Source organism: Numenius arquata, chromosome 3 (genome assembly GCF_964106895.1).
Source record: "Numenius arquata chromosome 3, bNumArq3.hap1.1, whole genome shotgun sequence".
Classification (NCBI taxonomy): Eukaryota; Metazoa; Chordata; class Aves; order Charadriiformes; family Scolopacidae; genus Numenius; species Numenius arquata.
In genome coordinates, this window is record NC_133578.1 from 168,810 (window position 1) to 186,430 (window position 17,621).

Sequence of the window (17,621 nt, forward strand, 5' to 3'; positions counted from 1 at the left end):
ACATTGCTTGTGCATTACCTTCAGTGCTCAAATTATGTGAAGTCTGATGTCTGCAGGGCAATGACTGTAACTGTTCTTTTTGTGTTCTCTCTTCCCAGATACTCAGGAGCTCTAATCTTTACTCGGCTACACAGGCAAGTATCTAATAATGAAACTGGGAACCATTTAACATAGAAATCTGTCTACCTTTAAGAGATCCGAAAGGACGAGGTTCGACATTAGTTTCACTGAATTTCAGTGAACAGATGGTAATTAAGGAAAGATATTGCAACTTCACTTGCTCCACAGAAAAATCATTACAATCAGCAAAATTAATAGAAATAACAGAAATCCAACCATTCATTATAGCTAAGCAGAATTCGTAAGTGATTATTTGTCCATCCTCCTTCTATGAACTATTAATACTGCAACTATAATAGTTTCTGTCACTATTTCTTAAAAGTTGTAGCATTAGGATTTAAAAAAGCTGAAGAAATATTCATGCTTGTCATTCTCACAAGCAAAATCAAACCTGAAAATGAAGTATCAGTAAGTTTCTTCATATTTCAAAGTCTCAGCAGGATTCATCAAGTTTCTAAATTATTTCACATATGGATAATGATAATCTGCCCATGGGCACAAGACTACACAATTTTAAGACAAAAGTAAAGCTCTCTTAAAATGTTCTTAATACGAGCCATACCTGCAGACTTAACTGATCTTGAAATACTTGCCTTTCCTTTTTCTCCAGCTGTTAGATTCTGAAGATCTGAGAGTTTCATCTTATTTTAAGTGTCTGGACCACCACAGTAAAGACCTTAATCCAAGAACAACACACTCACGCTAGCACAGCACTGAAAGCCAGTTCATGGAACTACACCATCTACTGATCTAATGCCAGCACAGCTTTTGGGAGCTCTGGCATCTCTGCACTGTGCTCATTTCTTTGAGAGATGTCCCAAGGCCAAAACAGAAAGAAAAAAAAAGCAACATATTGCCTATAAAAAAAGTGGTTTTAAGAGAAAGTAGATGATCAGGATGATGTCAGGAAAACTCAAATTGCTATATCTGAAACAAAAACAAAAAAACCACACTAAAGACCTCAGTTTTCTTTCTTCCTTCAGTTCACCTAAAGACTATTTCAAATCCTTTGTCAGGACTTAACAATTAAAGCATTACAAAAGGTATTCTAATTTTGGTGTCCATTTTCAGTAGCAGAGAAATACGACTGGGAAAACATTCAGAACAATTTTATACATTACACTTTGACCCCATTGCTCCCAAACTTCCACTTTATTTCTCATGAAATGGTTACAAGATTGTATCATAAAGCATAGGAATTTTGTTTCTCATACCATTACACCGATTTGATTTTTGCATTGTAATTCACCTAGAAACAGCACTATGTCACATGCATCAGATTAGTTTACAATTAACCTGCTTGTTATGCCTCCTCAGATGAGCAGAAGCTACTACCTGTACTGATCTCAAAAGTGTATGACATACAAGAATTCATACTTATATGAAAAAAAGGGAAGCGGAAGGAGAACAAACCCATCAGACAGAAGCCTTATTTATTTTTTTAGCCCTTCTCAAAACCAAATACTCAAAGTTTTACTGCTTTGTCTCCAAGAATTTTTGAGTTAAGCTATGATCAAGTATGCTTTCTAGCTGCAGAAATGATTTTACACTAAAAAGGCAAGTCTCCAAGTTCTCTTTCCTCTCTATACCCAAAGAACTACTGATAATCATACATTTTTTTTCTTCTAAATGACAAATCTTTTAAATTATTTGGAACTGAAGCAGCTCCTAATAATTTAAGGTATGCTTCTGAATGGATTAACAATGCAAAAAGGCTTGCCCGTTCCATTCCTATCTCACTGGACTTAATCTTATTTAGACCGCTTCTTCTTGCCCCAGCCACTCGTAGTCTTAACCTGCAAGCAAGAATGGGAGTTTGCTCCTACCAGCTCTGTAAGTGCCAAAGGTTAGTCAAGAGAGCAAGCTTCCCTATACTTTTATCGCTAAGCACTAGTCTTGTGTAAGAAGGTCTCAGAGTACCTTCTATGAACTGGAGTGGAAAGAAGGGATACAACATTATCTTCTATATGATTATTGCCCCACCCCCCACCCCTATTTTTACTGGAAAATGTTATAAAGATCATTCCTCAGATTAGAAGCACTTTGCTCAACAGGCAATAGTCAAAAGACAATATGCAGTGCAGTGAGCACACTTCAGTTCATGTAATTTCATTTTATTTCATTTAAATAACGTAAAGCACAATAAATTATAACACAAGAAAGTTATAACAGCAGTAACACATCTAACTTCATAACGCCGGTTCAGCTCAAGACTCATCTTCTGATCAACAGCTTTCAGCATGATATGTAGACTGCATGGGTCCATAAATCCCTACAAACGAGTAAGACTATCTGATTTGGTTTTCCTGAGCAGCCAGCCAGAGAAAAAAGTGTAGGAATCCAAAAAGCAAAAAAATGACTGAAGACTACCCTTAGACACACTCTATAGCCTATATACTGATGAAGGCATGCATGTTAGATATGGCAAAATATAACGCATAGACATGTACTTGTGCTAAAAATAATTAATGCTCTATTACTTGTAAAACTGTTTCTAAAAAAGGCATTACAATGTCCCCGATGGCTTGCCAGCAGGGACCAAACCCATAGCCATTTTATCAAAAAATACGAACATTTAATCATGGAGTTAAGTTTCTGCAGTTTCAAAGACCAAGATGAGCTTAGATTTCTGGGCCCAAAATTGAGATGAGAACTGCTGTCAGGAGCAGAAACAAAATACGAGAATTCAGCCAAACAGCCACGTGCTGTTTCCAAGTACCCAAAATTATTTCTGAAGTAGTTTAATCTCTACTTCTCATAATACTCTAAGTGAAAGTACCTGCAGAGTGTGACTTGTCCTTGATCATGGCTTCCCCGCCAAAGCAATTTGGTCAGTGTAACATGTTGCACGTGCAACAGCAAATGCCTTTACCCCGTAGTGACTATTGCAGTATGATGGTCCTCTTCTTACCTTCACAAAATGCAAAGAAAGTAGGCCCTGCACAGCAACTCTTAGAACTGCAACATATTCCTGTACTTTCTGCATCATCCACACATGAAGCGTAACCCCCTACGCACTTCACAATTCAAACAAAATCCTCACCTCCCCTCAACAGAAAACCCCGTTTGCCCAGATTTAAGACTGCAGTGACTAGTGCCAAAACACATCCATAGTGTCCAGATGCCCTTCATTCATCAAACAGCTGATTTTTAAACGTGCAGCTACAAACAAATGCAGGTAAAGATGGCAAACCTAGAACTACCAGATGATACTGCAGAATACTGTCATGGGCCTGGTTATTAAATCCTCGCATTTTAGAATAAATCTAGGGCTTTGTTCAGAAATGCAAGGCCCTGGGCGGGATTTTTCCTTGTATTTCCCTTTTGTCCATGTTTTAGGGTTTTTCTTGGTGAAAAACAGACATTAAATTTATTTATACTTTATGTAAAGAAACAAAACACATTACCTGGTATCCAGATTCTAATCTCCGGGAAGATTCTCTCACACTGTATGCACCAGCTAAACTGTTTCCAGTCAATGTTCTAGATCCTAGTGAAGAGCTGGAGGCCTGAACAGATATCCTTCGAGGAATTCTTGAGGGTTTTGACTCCATTCTTTCTATCCTGTATAAGGACACGCTGATTATTTTTTCTTTTAGAAGCAGGGACCTACATGCAAAACATGCACAAATCATTCTGAGTGTATCATAAATATGACTCATACATACAAAATTCACACAGCTCTTTGGTCCAACTGTGCATCAGTAAGATGGGGAACTAAGTTCTTACCCTAGTTTTGTAACCTCTTATTTATATCTCCTCCCATTCCACGTTGGAGAACCAGAAACATAGCCCCTTTTGCTATTCTTACTATTATAACATATTCTTGTTATTATACTCCAAGTGTGACTCTGTAGCAGCACTAGTATTAAGATGAGTCAAGGAAAGAGTCCTCATATTTCTTTAATTCATGTATTACTTTTTTGTTAGTGAGCTGCATCTCAACACTTGCAGAAACTACGCTCAGACTTATTCTTCAGGGTCAAAACTATGAAACCTCACCCTCTTGTAAAAAAAAAACCCACATTTGCAGTCTACCTGCCCCAAAGAAATATTAACTTCTCCAAAGACAACTCCCATGAAAATTAACGCATACATGAGAGCACATGCTGTCTCACAGGTATATATAAAGTTACTGGTGAGTCGCTGAGTGTTTTTTTGCTCTTTTGGTATTTCTAGGCATTTCAAAAGAAATGCTGGTGCCTTTTCTGCATGAGAAGTGATCCTGTGGTCATTCCTGTCCTTGAGAGACTTGACTTAACATTGCTCAAAACCTCTACACAGATAGCTAACTGTTTTGCTAACACTCCCAGATTCTTCCTCCTCAGGATGGTACAGACAGAATCAGACCACAAAACGTAGCTAATAAATAAAAATATTTAAGAGAACTGCAGTATCCACAGTGGTGTTGTACGGGAAGAGTAGCATGATAACTAACAACGTGGTAATTCTAAAACCGATGGCCGAGAACTCCATTGGTACTAGGTGATTTTCAGAAGTGGCACTATCTGTTTTCTTGAACCACTTTTAATTCTGGCCTAACCTTCTGAGAACGGGAATAAGCTGTATCAAAAAACCCCCAAAATTATCAATCAGTACAGCACATTTGTTTTCCCACGCATCAGCCGTGCTCATCAGTAACACAGCTTGTGAAAAGCTGCTCCACCAATCCTGAGGTATCTCATGTCTGGCTGCAGTTTCAAGTTGAGTTCACGTACTCAGGGCTTTTAATCTTAGCTGAGAGTCATGCTGCGTTACGTATTCTACCTGGTAACAACTAGTTTGTACAGAACTCCATTGGCCTAACAGTTGGAGAGCTGAGGTTAATTTCCTTAATGGAAGGTTTTTTTAAGCACTCTTCTGGTGCATGTTAGTTGCTAGCTTTACAACACAGGTCACAACATAAAATAGCCTAAATACTTGATCTTGCAAGTAGAATTTTTTTTAATTATTATTATTTTGGAGAAAAAATTATAACATAAAGCATACTAAGTTTAAGTGAATGTTTACATTTGTGTACAGAAGAGCTACTGGGTTCTATTATGGAAAAGCACACCAGCTTCTAGACCATGCTTCACACATTGGCAACCCACTCTGGCTATTGCCAGAGACATCATCAGTAAACAAGATCAGTTCAGGCATCTGAAATTCTCATTTGCCTAACTGTGGATTAGGAACCTGAAATCACAAATTTGTTACGTTTCCCAGATCATATTTAAACCCCTAAGTAAATATTGAGCAAATCTATGCAATTCTCAAAGATGCAAACACAACTGTATCGATAAGAATGCTCTAAGCAATGTTCCAAAGTACAGAAGAACACTGTCAATCATGGAAGTTTAAAAGAAATTCAGTAAAGACAAATCTAATAATCTAAGCTACACCATTTCAAGTGGATCATTTGTGCAATAAAATGTAACAATCATATTTCTTCATATTTGTAACATTAGATAAGACACAGTAATGATGGTTAATTTAAGCTTTAGAGTAATCCGCCATAACGTGCACTGCAAGTCTAGTGCTTGTCTGAAGCTGCACCGAGTGGGAAAAAGTGACTATTCCAAGTTGCAAACTGCGAAGCTAAATTAGTGAGATAATAACATAGACTCATGTGTATGCTGGACAGGACAGCTGTAGGTCTTGATGAGATCTGACATCCAAAGCACCGTTTATCTACATTTTACCCTGATACAAACCGTAAGGGACAGACACACAGAATAATGGATCCCATCCTGTGCAAATAAGTAGAAGCAGAATCAGAATCAGAATCAGAATCGTAGTGGTTGGAAGGGACCTCAGAGATCATCGAGTCCAACCAACAGTAAAAAAAAGAAAAAAACAAAACACCACAAACAAAACCACCACCCACCACCTGAACACACAACACAACAACCAAACCAAAAACCATCACCCACCCACACAGCACCCCACCACAAACCAGTAATCTTGGACACTAGAGCATGCCCTGAAGAACCATGTCTACACGTTTCTTAAATACCTCCAGGGATGGTGACTCCACCACCTCCCTGGGCAGCCCATTCCAATGCCTGATAACCCTTTCAGTAAAGAAATGTTTCCTAATATCCAACCTGAACTTCCCCTGGCGCAACTTGAAGCCATTACCCCTTGTCCTATCATCTGTGACTTGGGAGAAAAGACCGACCCCCGTCTCTCTACAGCCTCCTTTTAGGTATTTGTACAGAACAATAAGGTCTCCCCTCAGTCTCCTCTTCCCCAGACTGAACAACCCCAGCTCCCTCAGCCTCTCCTCATAAGACTTGTGCTCCAGACCCCTCACCAGTTTCGTTGCCCTTCTCTGGACCCGCTCCAGCACCTCAATGTCCCTCTTGTGGTAGGGGGCCCAAAACTGGACACAGTACTCGAGGTGGGGTCTCACCAGTGCCGAGTACAGGGGGACGATCACCTCTCGGTCCCTACTTGCCACACTGTTCTTGATACAGGCCAGGATGCTGTTGGCCTTCTTAGCCACCTGGGCACACTGCCGGCTCATGTTCAGCCGACAGTCGACCAACACCCCCAGGTCCTTTTCTGCCAGGCAGCTCTCCAGCCACTCTGCCCCCAGCCTATAGCGCTGCCTGGGGTTGTTGTGACCGAAGTGCAGGACCTGGCACTTGGCCTTGTTAAACCTCATCCCGTTGGTCTCGGCCCATCGATCCAGCCTGTCGAGATCTCTCTGCAGAGCCTCTCTACCCTCCAGCAGATCAACACTGCCACCCAGCTTGGTGTCGTCTGCAAACTTACTGAGGGTGCACTCGATCCCCTCGTCCAGATCATTGATAAAGATGTTGAAGAGAATTGGCCCCAGTACCGAGCCCTGCGGGACACCACTCGTGACTGGACGCCAGCTGGATTTAACTCCATTCACCACCACTCTCTGGGTCCGGCCCTCCAGCCAGTTTTTAACCCAGCAGAGGGTATTCCCATCCAAGCCATGGGCAGCCAGTTTCTCCAGGAGGATACTGTGGGAGACTGTATCAAAGGCTTTGCTGAAGTCCAGATAAACAACGTCCACTGCCTTTCCTTCATCCAGCAAGCGGGTCACTTTGTCATAGAAGGAGATCAGGTTTGTCAAGCAGGACCTGCCCCTCGTGAACCCGTGCTGGCTGGGCCAGATCGCATGGGTGTCCCTCATGCGTTGCATGATGGCACCCAGGATGATCTGCTCCATGATCTTCCCAGGCACCGAGGTCAGACTGACAGGCCTGTAGTTCTCTGGATCATCCTTCCGGCCCTTCTTGTGGATGGGCATCACATTTGCCAGACGCCAGTCGGCCGGGACCTCCCCAGTTTGCCAGGACTGCTGGTAAATGATGGAGAGTGGCTCCGCAAGCACTTCTGCCAGTTCCCTCAGTACCCTCGGGTGGATCTCATCTGGTCCCATAGACTTGTTTGCATCTAGGTGTTGGAGCAGGTCCCTCACCACCTCCCTTTGAATTGCAGGGGCTTCACTCTGCTCCCCGCCCCTGCCTGCTAGTTCAGGGGTCTGGATATTTAGGGAACCCCCTATCCTACTACTAAAGACAGAGGCAAAGAAGGCATTTAGGACTTCAGCCTTCTCCTCATCTTTGGTTACTATGTTACCTCCCTTATCCAGTAGAGGATGGAGGTTCTCCCGAGATCTCTTCTTGCTATTGATATATTTATAGAAATTCTTTTTATTGTTTTTAACATCCAGAGCCAGGTTGGGTTCTAGTTGGGCTTTGGCCTTCCTAATCTTTTCCCTACATAACTTTGCTATACCTTTGTAATCTTCCTGCGTGGCCTGCCCCTTTTTCCAAAGGTCATAAATTCTCCTTTTTTCTCTAAGCTGTGACCCTATCTCTTTGCTCAGCCAGGCCGGCCTTTTCCCCCGACGGCTCGCTTTACAGCGCGTAGGGATGGCCCGCGCCTGGGCTTTTAAGACTTCCTCCTTGAAAAACATCCAGCCTTCCTGAACACCTTTGCCCTTCAGGGATTCCCCCCATGGGACTTTTCCAACCAGTGATCTGAAAAGGCTGAAGTCCGCCCGCCGGAAGTCCAAGGTTGAGGTTTTGCTAGCCCCCTTTCTTACCTCTCTAATAATTGAAAACTTGACCATTTCATGGTCACTAAGCCCAAGACGGCCTCCGACCACCACATCTCCCACTAGTCCCTCTCTATTTGTGAGCAGCAGGTCTAGAGAGGCACCTCCCCTGGTTGGCTCACCTACCAGTTGTGTCAGGAAGTTATCTTCCATACACTCAAGGAACCTCCTAGCCTGCCTGCTCTCTGCTGTGTTGTATTCCCAGCAGATGTCCGGTAGGTTGAAGTCCCCAACCAGAACAAGGGCTGGCGATCGAGACACTTCAGCCAGCTGCTTATAGAATGCCTCGTCTACCTCCTCATCCTGGTTGGGTGGTCTATAGCAGACTCCCAGCACCAGATCTCCCTTGCTAGCCTTGCCCTTCATCTTTACCCATAAACACTCAACTCTATCATTGCTGCAATCAATTTCCATACAATCAAAACACTCCCTAACGTACAGAGCCACACCCCCACCTCTCCTTCCTTGCCTATCCCTCCTGAAGAGCTTATAGCCATCCATCACAGCATTCCAGCTATGACCATCATCCCACCATGTTTCTGTGATGGCGATTACATCATAGATGTCCTGCTGCACAATGGCTTCCAGCTCATCCTGTTTGTTGCCCATGCTACGTGCATTAGTGTAGATGCACTTAAGCCGGGCACCCGATTTCACCCCCATCCATGGTTCTTTCCCCTCAGGCTCGTTACCAATGGGCCTGGTATCCTCCCCTTCCCCTTTTGATTCTAGTTTACTCCCGGGTACCACTTCAGTGACCCTGGTTCCAACCCCGTCCCCCTTCAAATCTAGTTTAAAGCCCTCTTAATGAGCCATGCTAACTCCTGTCCCAATATCCTTATTCCCCTTTGACTTAGGCTTTCCCCACCTGCCGCAACCACGCCTGGTGACCTATAAGTCTGCCTATGCTCAAAGAATCCAAAGTCCTGGCTTTTACTCCAGCCTTTCAGCCATAAGTTGAACCGTTGTTTTTTCCTATTTATCCTTTCATCCTGCTCTGTGACTAGTGGGATAGAAGAGAACACAACCTGTGCTCCTGATCCCTTGACTAGTTGCCCCAGACTTCTGAAATCGTTCCTCATTGCCTTGAGGCTTCTAGTATTTATTTCATCATGGCCCACCTGAAATATCAGAAGTGGGTAATAGTCCGAGGGCTGAACCAGGGTGCGAGTTTTATTTAGTATATCCCTAGTCCTGGCCCCAGGGAGGCAAGTTACTTCCCTGCGGGACGGGTCCGGCCTACAGATTGGGCCCTCTGTACCATGCAAAAGGGAGTCACCGATTACAATGACCCTTCTTTTTTTCTTAGTCATTGAAGTCTTGAGGCACGGGGGTGGGTGACTCATCCAGGGAGCCTCACTGGGGAGTTCATCATCTCCAGTGTCATCCGCCTCATCCCCAAAATCCAGATCACCAAACAAGCGTATCTGGGAGTGTGGGGGAGGCCGTCGAGGGTTCCGCTTCCGACTCTGAGGCAGGACCCTTGGTTTTTCTGGTGTTTCCAGCCGAGATGTTCCATCCTCCTCTCCATCAGCCAGCTCCTCCTCCAAGATTCCGTATCGGTTCTGGAGGGGTAGCTGGGGAGGTGGGAGGGGCAGGGAGATTTGCCTGCTTCGCCCAGCGGGGACCTGCTTCCATTCCCCCTCCTCTCCGAGATCCCCTTCTACCGCCGTGTGAGAAGCGGGGAGGGGGTCCTCTGGTGTATGTGGGGCCCCAACATGTTCCCTTACACTCAGGGAGTGGGCCCACCAGTCTATCTCCTTCTCACACTCCCTGATGGTCCTCAACCTTCCCACTTCCTCCTTCAGCTCAATCACTAGGCTTAGGAGATCATTCACCTGTTCGCATCTCACACAGGTGTTGTCTCCACTCCCCTCCATGGCAAGGGCCAGGCCCCGACACTCCCTGCAGCCAGAGGCCTGGACACCCACATGTTTATGCGGGGCCTCTGTCTGAGTGCCCACGGCTTTCTTAACAACGGCCTGTGACCTAGTTCTAACCATAGCTTCTGGTCTGTTATCAAGAGACAGCGGGAGGCTCAGTACCAGTCGTGTGACTACTGAAAGAAACTGAACTTACCTTGTACAAGGGCAGAGGTTCAGGACGCTGTTGTCCGACCGTTAGTCGCCTTGATGGCCCGTTTAAATAGGCCGCGGGAGGTGCTGGCGCCGCCCAGGCCAGTCAGCAGCCCGCCCACGCCTGTCAGCCTCGACCACGAGGAGGAGGCTTTGCCCTGCGTCCAAAAAGCCCTCAAGAGAGCTTTTCGTCGGGATTTTCAGCTACAGATCCCTCCCCCAACGCAGTCTTACCTGCCCTGGAGCCGGTCTCTGTCGCAAATGACCGTTAGTCGCCTTGATGGCCCGTTTAAATAGGCCGCGGGAGGTGCTGGCGCCGCCCAGGCCAGTCAGCAGCCCGCCCACGCCTGTCAGCCTCGACCACGAGGAGGAGGCTTTGCCCTGCGTCCAAAAAGCCCTCAAGAGAGCTTTTCGTCGGGATTTTCAGCTACAGATCCCTCCCCCAACGCAGTCTTACCTGCCCTGGAGCCGGTCTCTGTCGCAAATGACCGTTAGTCGCCTTGATGGCCCGTTTAAATAGGCCGCGGGAGGTGCTGGCGCCGCCCAGGCCAGTCAGCAGCCCGCCCACGCCTGTCAGCCTCGACCACGAGGAGGAGGCTTTGCCCTGCGTCCAAAAAGCCCTCAAGAGAGCTTTTCGTCGGGATTTTCAGCTACAGATCCCTCCCCCAACGCAGTCTTACCTGCCCTGGAGCCGGTCTCTGTCGCAAAAAAAAAAAAAAAAAAAAAAAAAAAAAAAAAAAAAAAAAAAAAAGTACTTGACGAAGAGCCCAGCATTATCACTTCCATTATGGATCATCCTGTTTCAGGATCACTTTGCTTCAGATATGTGTGAAACCAGATGAATTAAATAATGTAGACAAAAGTCAGACACAGACATATGCAGAATACACAAGGATTCTAGAAGAAGGGATGGAAGCTCCTACCAGTAGAAAGCAATGTCCAGATGAACAAGGGAAAGAGACAGAAGTGTAAGAAGTTCTAAGAACTTCAAGACTAAATTAGAGATCATCTCCAAGTAATAAAATTGCTTATGCGCTATCCACAAAACAGTAACATCCAGATAGGGAAGGACTGGGTGGAAGACTGTAGACACCAGAGCCAACTATCTGTAGAAGCTGAAACGGATTCCAAGATTAGCAAATTGCTTCTACAAAAATACATTAAAAGGTACAAGACTAATTTTCCCCTCCGGGGGGGGGATAACCCCAAGAGGATAATGTTATCGATCAGTTTAATCTTGTAAATTAGCACAGGTTGTGATTTCAACCTCAGTATGTCTGGATGATACTATCTATGTAATATGTTCTTTTGCTAAGTAAATAAATCTTGCAGAAACTATACACAAAAAATGCATTAAAACAAGATAAAGTCAGTATGTTAGAAAATAATTACTTTCTTTAATACAAACGTACATTTCATCTGCAGTCCTGGCCTCAGCCAGCAAATGAGAAGGATCTGCTATAAAAATGAATCAGAGTTGTGTAAGAACAGACATTTGACAAGAGGAGCTCTGTCTTGTTTGATGCAGAGGTGGAAAGGTACTGGAAAAAAAGGCTTTATGATCTAGGCAAAGAACTTCTACTTGAAGAAACTGGATTTTATCTTTGCCTTTCAACAAAGGTTCAGTGACGTGAAGCATGTTGTTCAGATTAATCGTTTTTTAACAACCACTACACAAGAACTCTTCAATTTCTGGGCATCCATCATAAAATTTACTTGGAATCCAACTGGCAGAAATCATGAAAAGCATCTATATGCAACTGAAGTCAACACAGACTGCCTTGAATATATTAGATAGATAAAACTAGACACTAGGTATCTCAACTTTGGTAACCAACACTAGTAAGAAGTCTTCCAGTTTCTTTGGGGCTTTTTTCTTTTTGTCCAGAGTTCTTTGAAAACCATTTTAAGCACTGTACCTTGGAATCTTGAGAAGCAACCATCTTCATGGTTGGCTTCAACATACCCAGTACACATATAAGGCTTATGCTGATCATGGTACCACAATGAGGTGGCCACAGTAAACGTGCTAAGCTATCACAGAACACAGGATAGAGCAAGACAGTGGTCTCATAATAAAAAAAAACCCAACAAACCTAATCATATTATTAAAGCCACATGACTTGTCTGCAAGGGGAATACCATGGTTTTATAGGATATTTCAGAATGAGAATGGTTCCCTTCTATAGTACCAGCATCTTACGGGTTTTTTTGAATGAGCACACTCAAATTAAAACCTCGAACATTTTGTTTACCCACACAGGAATTCAACAAATCCCAAGGGATAATTAACATGCTGTAATGAGTTCTATAATGACAAAGTAGTCACCTCAATTTACCCTGAAGGTAGTGAGGCCAAAAGATACTTAAGTGACTTCACTGAGGAACAAATTAAAAAAAAAAAAAAAAAATCAACCTGATTTAAAAGCCTGTTGTTGCCAAAAAGGAAAGGTGTCACTCAAGTGTGACACCTGCAGTGTCCTTTGTTGAGCAACCTCAACACGCTACCCTGGCAAAACAGACTTCTGGCTTCTCCATCATTTTGGCTCTACTCACACTGGTATCCAACAGCAGAGAGATGAGAAAGGAAACAGCAGGGTGAGAAGACTCTTCTCATCAAAGCAACATACTTTATCAGCTCATGCCACGTTACACAACTTAGCAATAAAAACCTCATGGAAAAATCTGGAAACAACTCTTGTCTCCTGGAATAAGGGATACATCTGATGCCTCTCAAGAGCTGGTAAGAAAACAAGTTCTGAAATCAAACTTTAAAGTTGTACCTGAGAAACAGATGGCCAACTTGTAACGGGAGGTGGAGATGAACAGCCTATTTTGAGTATACAGCTCAGATGTCCTGCCCTTGTTGATCTGTCATCTCTCCAACTACATTATAAAAGATCAACTAGACCTAACTTAGCCATGGATAGAGATGACAAGAGATAAAAAGATCCAAGAGGCCTTTGTGGGAAAGCTGTGTAATCTCAAAAAGTAGAAGTAACACAAACAGCAAGTATTTCAAATTAAAACCTCTCACTCCTCCTCTCTTCTGCCCTGACACCCCTCAAATGAGAAATGAGGGGCAATTTGAGGCAGTCATGTCTACCAGTAAGGGAAGCCTTTGACAGCTTCCATGCTTTCTACTAACTAACTGTATCATTCTTTTACCCCCAGAGAGAAGCACACGCTTCACTCTCAACTCCAAAATTCAAGTTTTGTATCTTGGAACTATGCGGTGACACTTCTACCTGAGACTCAAGCTTTTACATCTACAGGTTTTTGCACGGTTTGATGCACAGCTGTTCCTAAGACTCCCTGTGATCACGTGTCTTCCTCGGTGTTTACTCACAATCACGTTTTTATGACAAACAAGATGGAGTTCAGGGACAATTCTCTCAGCCTGCGCAATTCTTTGCTCAGGCTGTTTTGTCAACCTTCAATCAAGGAAGGCTGACAAAAACCTCAACAGCCTCTCAGGAGTCCCATGAATAAGGGAAACGTTTACAAATGCCGTTCGTCTGCCTACGCTGCAGCAGCCGCTGCCATGGCGCTGGGCTGTCCCCCAGACCGGAGCCAGCAGGCTCGGGGGCAGCGGGTGCTCGGCAGAGCCGCTAAGGAGGGCACCATACCCTCCTCTCCGGGCCCGGCCAGCAAGGTTTCCGCCCGGCCAGACGCTCAGGGCCGCGCCACGCTCCAAGCCAAGGCCAAACCGGGGCTCTCGCCAGGCCGAAGGGCAGCCCCGGCCTCTGCCCCGGCCCGCCGGGCAGCGCCTCCTCAGAGGGAGGGAAGGGATGGGGGGCAGCGGGTGTCACACAGCTCCGCTGCCCGCAGAGGCCGTCAGAAGTGCTCGGCAGAGGGAAGGGTGGAGGGGCCGGGCACCAGCCCCGAGACAAAATGGTTCCCCCCTCGCCCCGCGCACTGCCACGGGCTGGGCCATACAGGAACATCCTCCCCTTCTCGACACCACAAGCGGCCTGTACTCACCCTCACGACACGGGCATCCAGGAGCGGAGGTGCCACCGAGAGGGACCACGTATGGCCGGGCCCAGGGGCTGCCGCTCCGAGCCCGCCGCTCCCTAAACACAATGGCGACCGCGCCGAGCCCGCACGGCTGTCAATCACCGCCCGCGCCCCGCCCATGCCCAGCTCTCGCGAGAACTGCGGCGGTAGAGGGCCCGGGGATGGCCGGGTGGCCAGTCACCGGGCCCGCCGGTGAGTAGGGCGGCCCGGGGGCGGCAGGTCCCTACCCCGCGTGGTGCCGGGAGGAGACCCGGGGCGGCAGGGGGCACGGCTCCCCTCAGCTGTGGAGAGGTCAGAACGACGGCAGTCCGCAGTGTGAACACGGCCTGAAAAATCCTCACGTTAAAGACAGAATTGCTTTTCTTCTTGTGGAGAAACATCCCAAAAGCCACACTTTGAATCGACTTTCAACGTTCAGCCTTGAAAATGCAAGCAGAGGTTTTGAGTTTTCTTGCTATGCTTCATACTCTTCCTAGTTGCACTGTTGGTTTATAAATAATGACGGTTCCGTTAACAGCCACGGGAGCCAGGGCCTGGTCTCGGTTCCCTGGGGACGGGGCGACGTTGGGAAAAGCCTCCCCAGCTGCAACGCAATGGAAATGCCATTCACTTTAATTGTATTCAGACTTCAGTTTTGTCCTCTTGAAAGCAAGACTTTAGCAGACATTTTTACCCAAGGGGAAGATTTTCCATGACTTAGGAGATAATCTTACTAAATTCTGAAAATGCCAAGCTTTCGCAAAATCTCTGTCAGTCCTAAAAAAATGATGGTTTCCGGAGTCCCTGCCCACTACAGGGCATAGCGGAGACCTCACACTGTTGTGTTTTCTGGACCAGGCTCTCCAGAAGACCTGTTGTGTTACTGCTATGGAGTCAGGGCTTCAAACCACTGCTGCCACAGTGGTTTATTGATCCAATATCCATCTGTCATCAGCCTATAGCAGGGCTTTCCCGAATCCCAGTATCACAGTGAGTGCCCTTGATCGCATTGTTGCAAGTCGGATAAAGGGGTGTACAATAGTAGCAGTCTGGCCATTCTTTAAGGGAGGAAAAAAAAAACCAAACCCAAACCCAAAACCCAGAAAACAGGAGCAGCCACCCTGGCACAGGGCTACAACACATGCAAATTTAATGCATGCATGCCTAATCGCTCTGACAGATCTGGGACACGTGCAAGACCAGCCAGGCTGGTTAGAAACTAGCCAGGTGGCATCTCTAAATTACAGGACAGTGCTATGTTTAGCAATATCCTTGATTCTGTTTTTCATTCATGCTTTTCCATGTGTTTGGATTGTGACAGGATATGTTCACTGACTCTTCCATAGAGAAATGGTGGGCAAAGTACTAGTGAACTGGAGATGAGGACCAAGGACTGGGAAGAGGCATAACCAGAGAGAAGCAATTGAGCAAAAACTGATAGGAGGGAAAGGCTGTAGGCTTTTTGCTGATGGGCATGTTGCCTTTCACCAGCATGCTCAAAGCAACGCTTATTGGGCTTGGAAAAACCTTGTCTGTAGCAGCCAGAAGCAGGCTGCTGCCCCTGCCAATACCATTTATTTGGCATATCTGTCTCCGGGGAAAGAGGACAGCTGGGAATGGACTTTATGAATAATTCCAGCAGTGGTGGCTGCCCTTTTTCCTGGTTAGCAAACAGGAACGCTTATAGAAACAGTCAGATCTACATTAAATTCAATCCTTAAAGGAGGCATTCTGTCTTTTAGTTGTGCACAAATCAACTGTAATTCACAGATCAAGCAAAATGATTGTGTGAATGTAGAGGACAGAGGCATACAGCCCTCCTATCACCAGAACAGATCATGGCCACCACTAAGCAAGTCTATTTTGCTTTTCTTTATAAAAGCAAGTTAAAAGGTAAGTTGGGTAAGCTCTACCTAATGCAAAACTTCAGAGCTCTTCAACTCATTCTCACTATCATCAGAACAGGATTTACTGGGGCCGCTAAGAAAGATCATAGAATCACAGAATGGTTTGGGTTGGAAGGGACCTTCAAGATCATCTTGTTCCAACCTCCCTGCCCTGGGCAGGGACACCCCCCACTAGACCAGGTTGCTCAAAGATGTTATCCCAATCGCTACATTGGCCCTTTCCAATGCAGTGCACGATTTGTATTACTTGAGGGTTGAGGGTTGATGCAATACCCTTTTTTTTAGCAATCTATGAGCTATTTGTTGGCTATACTCTTGTCACAGCTTTGTCCTTCTTCTTAGAATAAAAAAAAAAGAAACTACACTATCACCTGAGCTCATAGGCTTGATTTTTTTTTTTAATCTGCATAATGGATCCAAGATCTACCCCATAATATTGCAACATTGCATAAATAAATTAGTTTAATTGCAAATATACAACACTAGGAAAGGATAAGATATAATGATCAATATCACCACATTGCTCAAAGACTTCTCCACATTGTGAAATATTGCTAAAACGGCACCATCTAAGGAGCCTGGAATACAGTTTGGGATTTGTCTTAATGAAATTGTCAAAATGTTGGGTGGTTGAAGTCACAAGCACCTGTGTAGTAATGGGCTTGTAAACATCAAAGCAGCAGATTTAGAGTACATCTGCTTCATCATGTCCTTTGTATCAAGAATATGGAAATATGCAGATTCAAGTCAGATTATTAAAATAATTCAGATTACTCAAAGACAAGTTGAACAGGGCTTTGAGCAACCTGGTCTGGTGGGAGGTGTCCCTTCCCAGGGCAGGGGGGGTGGAATGAGATGATCTTGAAGGTCCCTTCCAACCCAAACCATTCTATGGTTCTTTTAACAGAGTTACTATCCCCATTCTTACATCCTCTCACAAAAGCTGCTTTTCCACAAATGACTGAACTTTTAATAGAGTATATCCTTAACTTCAGTAGATCATAGTGTGAAATTTTTAGATGATCTTAAATCTGTGTTGTCTAGTTTTAATCTAACCATGTTAGTAAGTCATTCTTAAGTAAAATTCACTTCTAATAACCATCTGGAGATAGACACTTTCCAAAGAGTTTTAATAACATTTCTGGCCAGAGTGCAAGAATTTTAGTAAAGAGCACAAATTTTTATATTTTTTTTTAATGCAGTTTAGATTGCATCTTGAATATTCATTTGTTATGAAGGCAATATTCTAATAATTTTGACCCTCTCCTTTCAGTGAGAAATGGCAGCAAGAAGATCCCAAATCAAGACAAGGTTTTTGGATATGGCATGTCATCACGTAGATGGTCCCATTCTATCTAACCATTCACGTTTGGAAAGCTGGGCACAGGCAGGAGGAAGACCTCCATGGACAGCAGACATTGTGTCCTAGAAAAAGGA

At 44.8% G+C, this 17,621-nt stretch overlaps 1 protein-coding gene across 7 annotated transcripts in view; it reads right to left on the minus strand.

Moving 5' to 3' along the window:
• MARCHF7 (membrane associated ring-CH-type finger 7) overlaps positions 1 to 14,422 on the minus strand; it is a 32,205-nt gene extending 17,783 nt beyond the window's left edge. For 2 of the 7 annotated variants that reach the window (XM_074144950.1, XM_074144948.1), the window contains exon 1: positions 3,528 to 3,674. In XM_074144950.1, coding sequence (XP_074001051.1) covers positions 3,528 to 3,674 — 147 coding nt within the window. Of the gene's footprint in view, positions 1 to 3,527; positions 3,685 to 14,262 lie in introns of those variants that run through there. The other 5 variants (XM_074144945.1, XM_074144949.1, XM_074144947.1 and 2 more) reach the window with 5 other exon arrangements.
• Between the last annotated feature and the right edge of the window lie 3,199 nt (positions 14,423 to 17,621).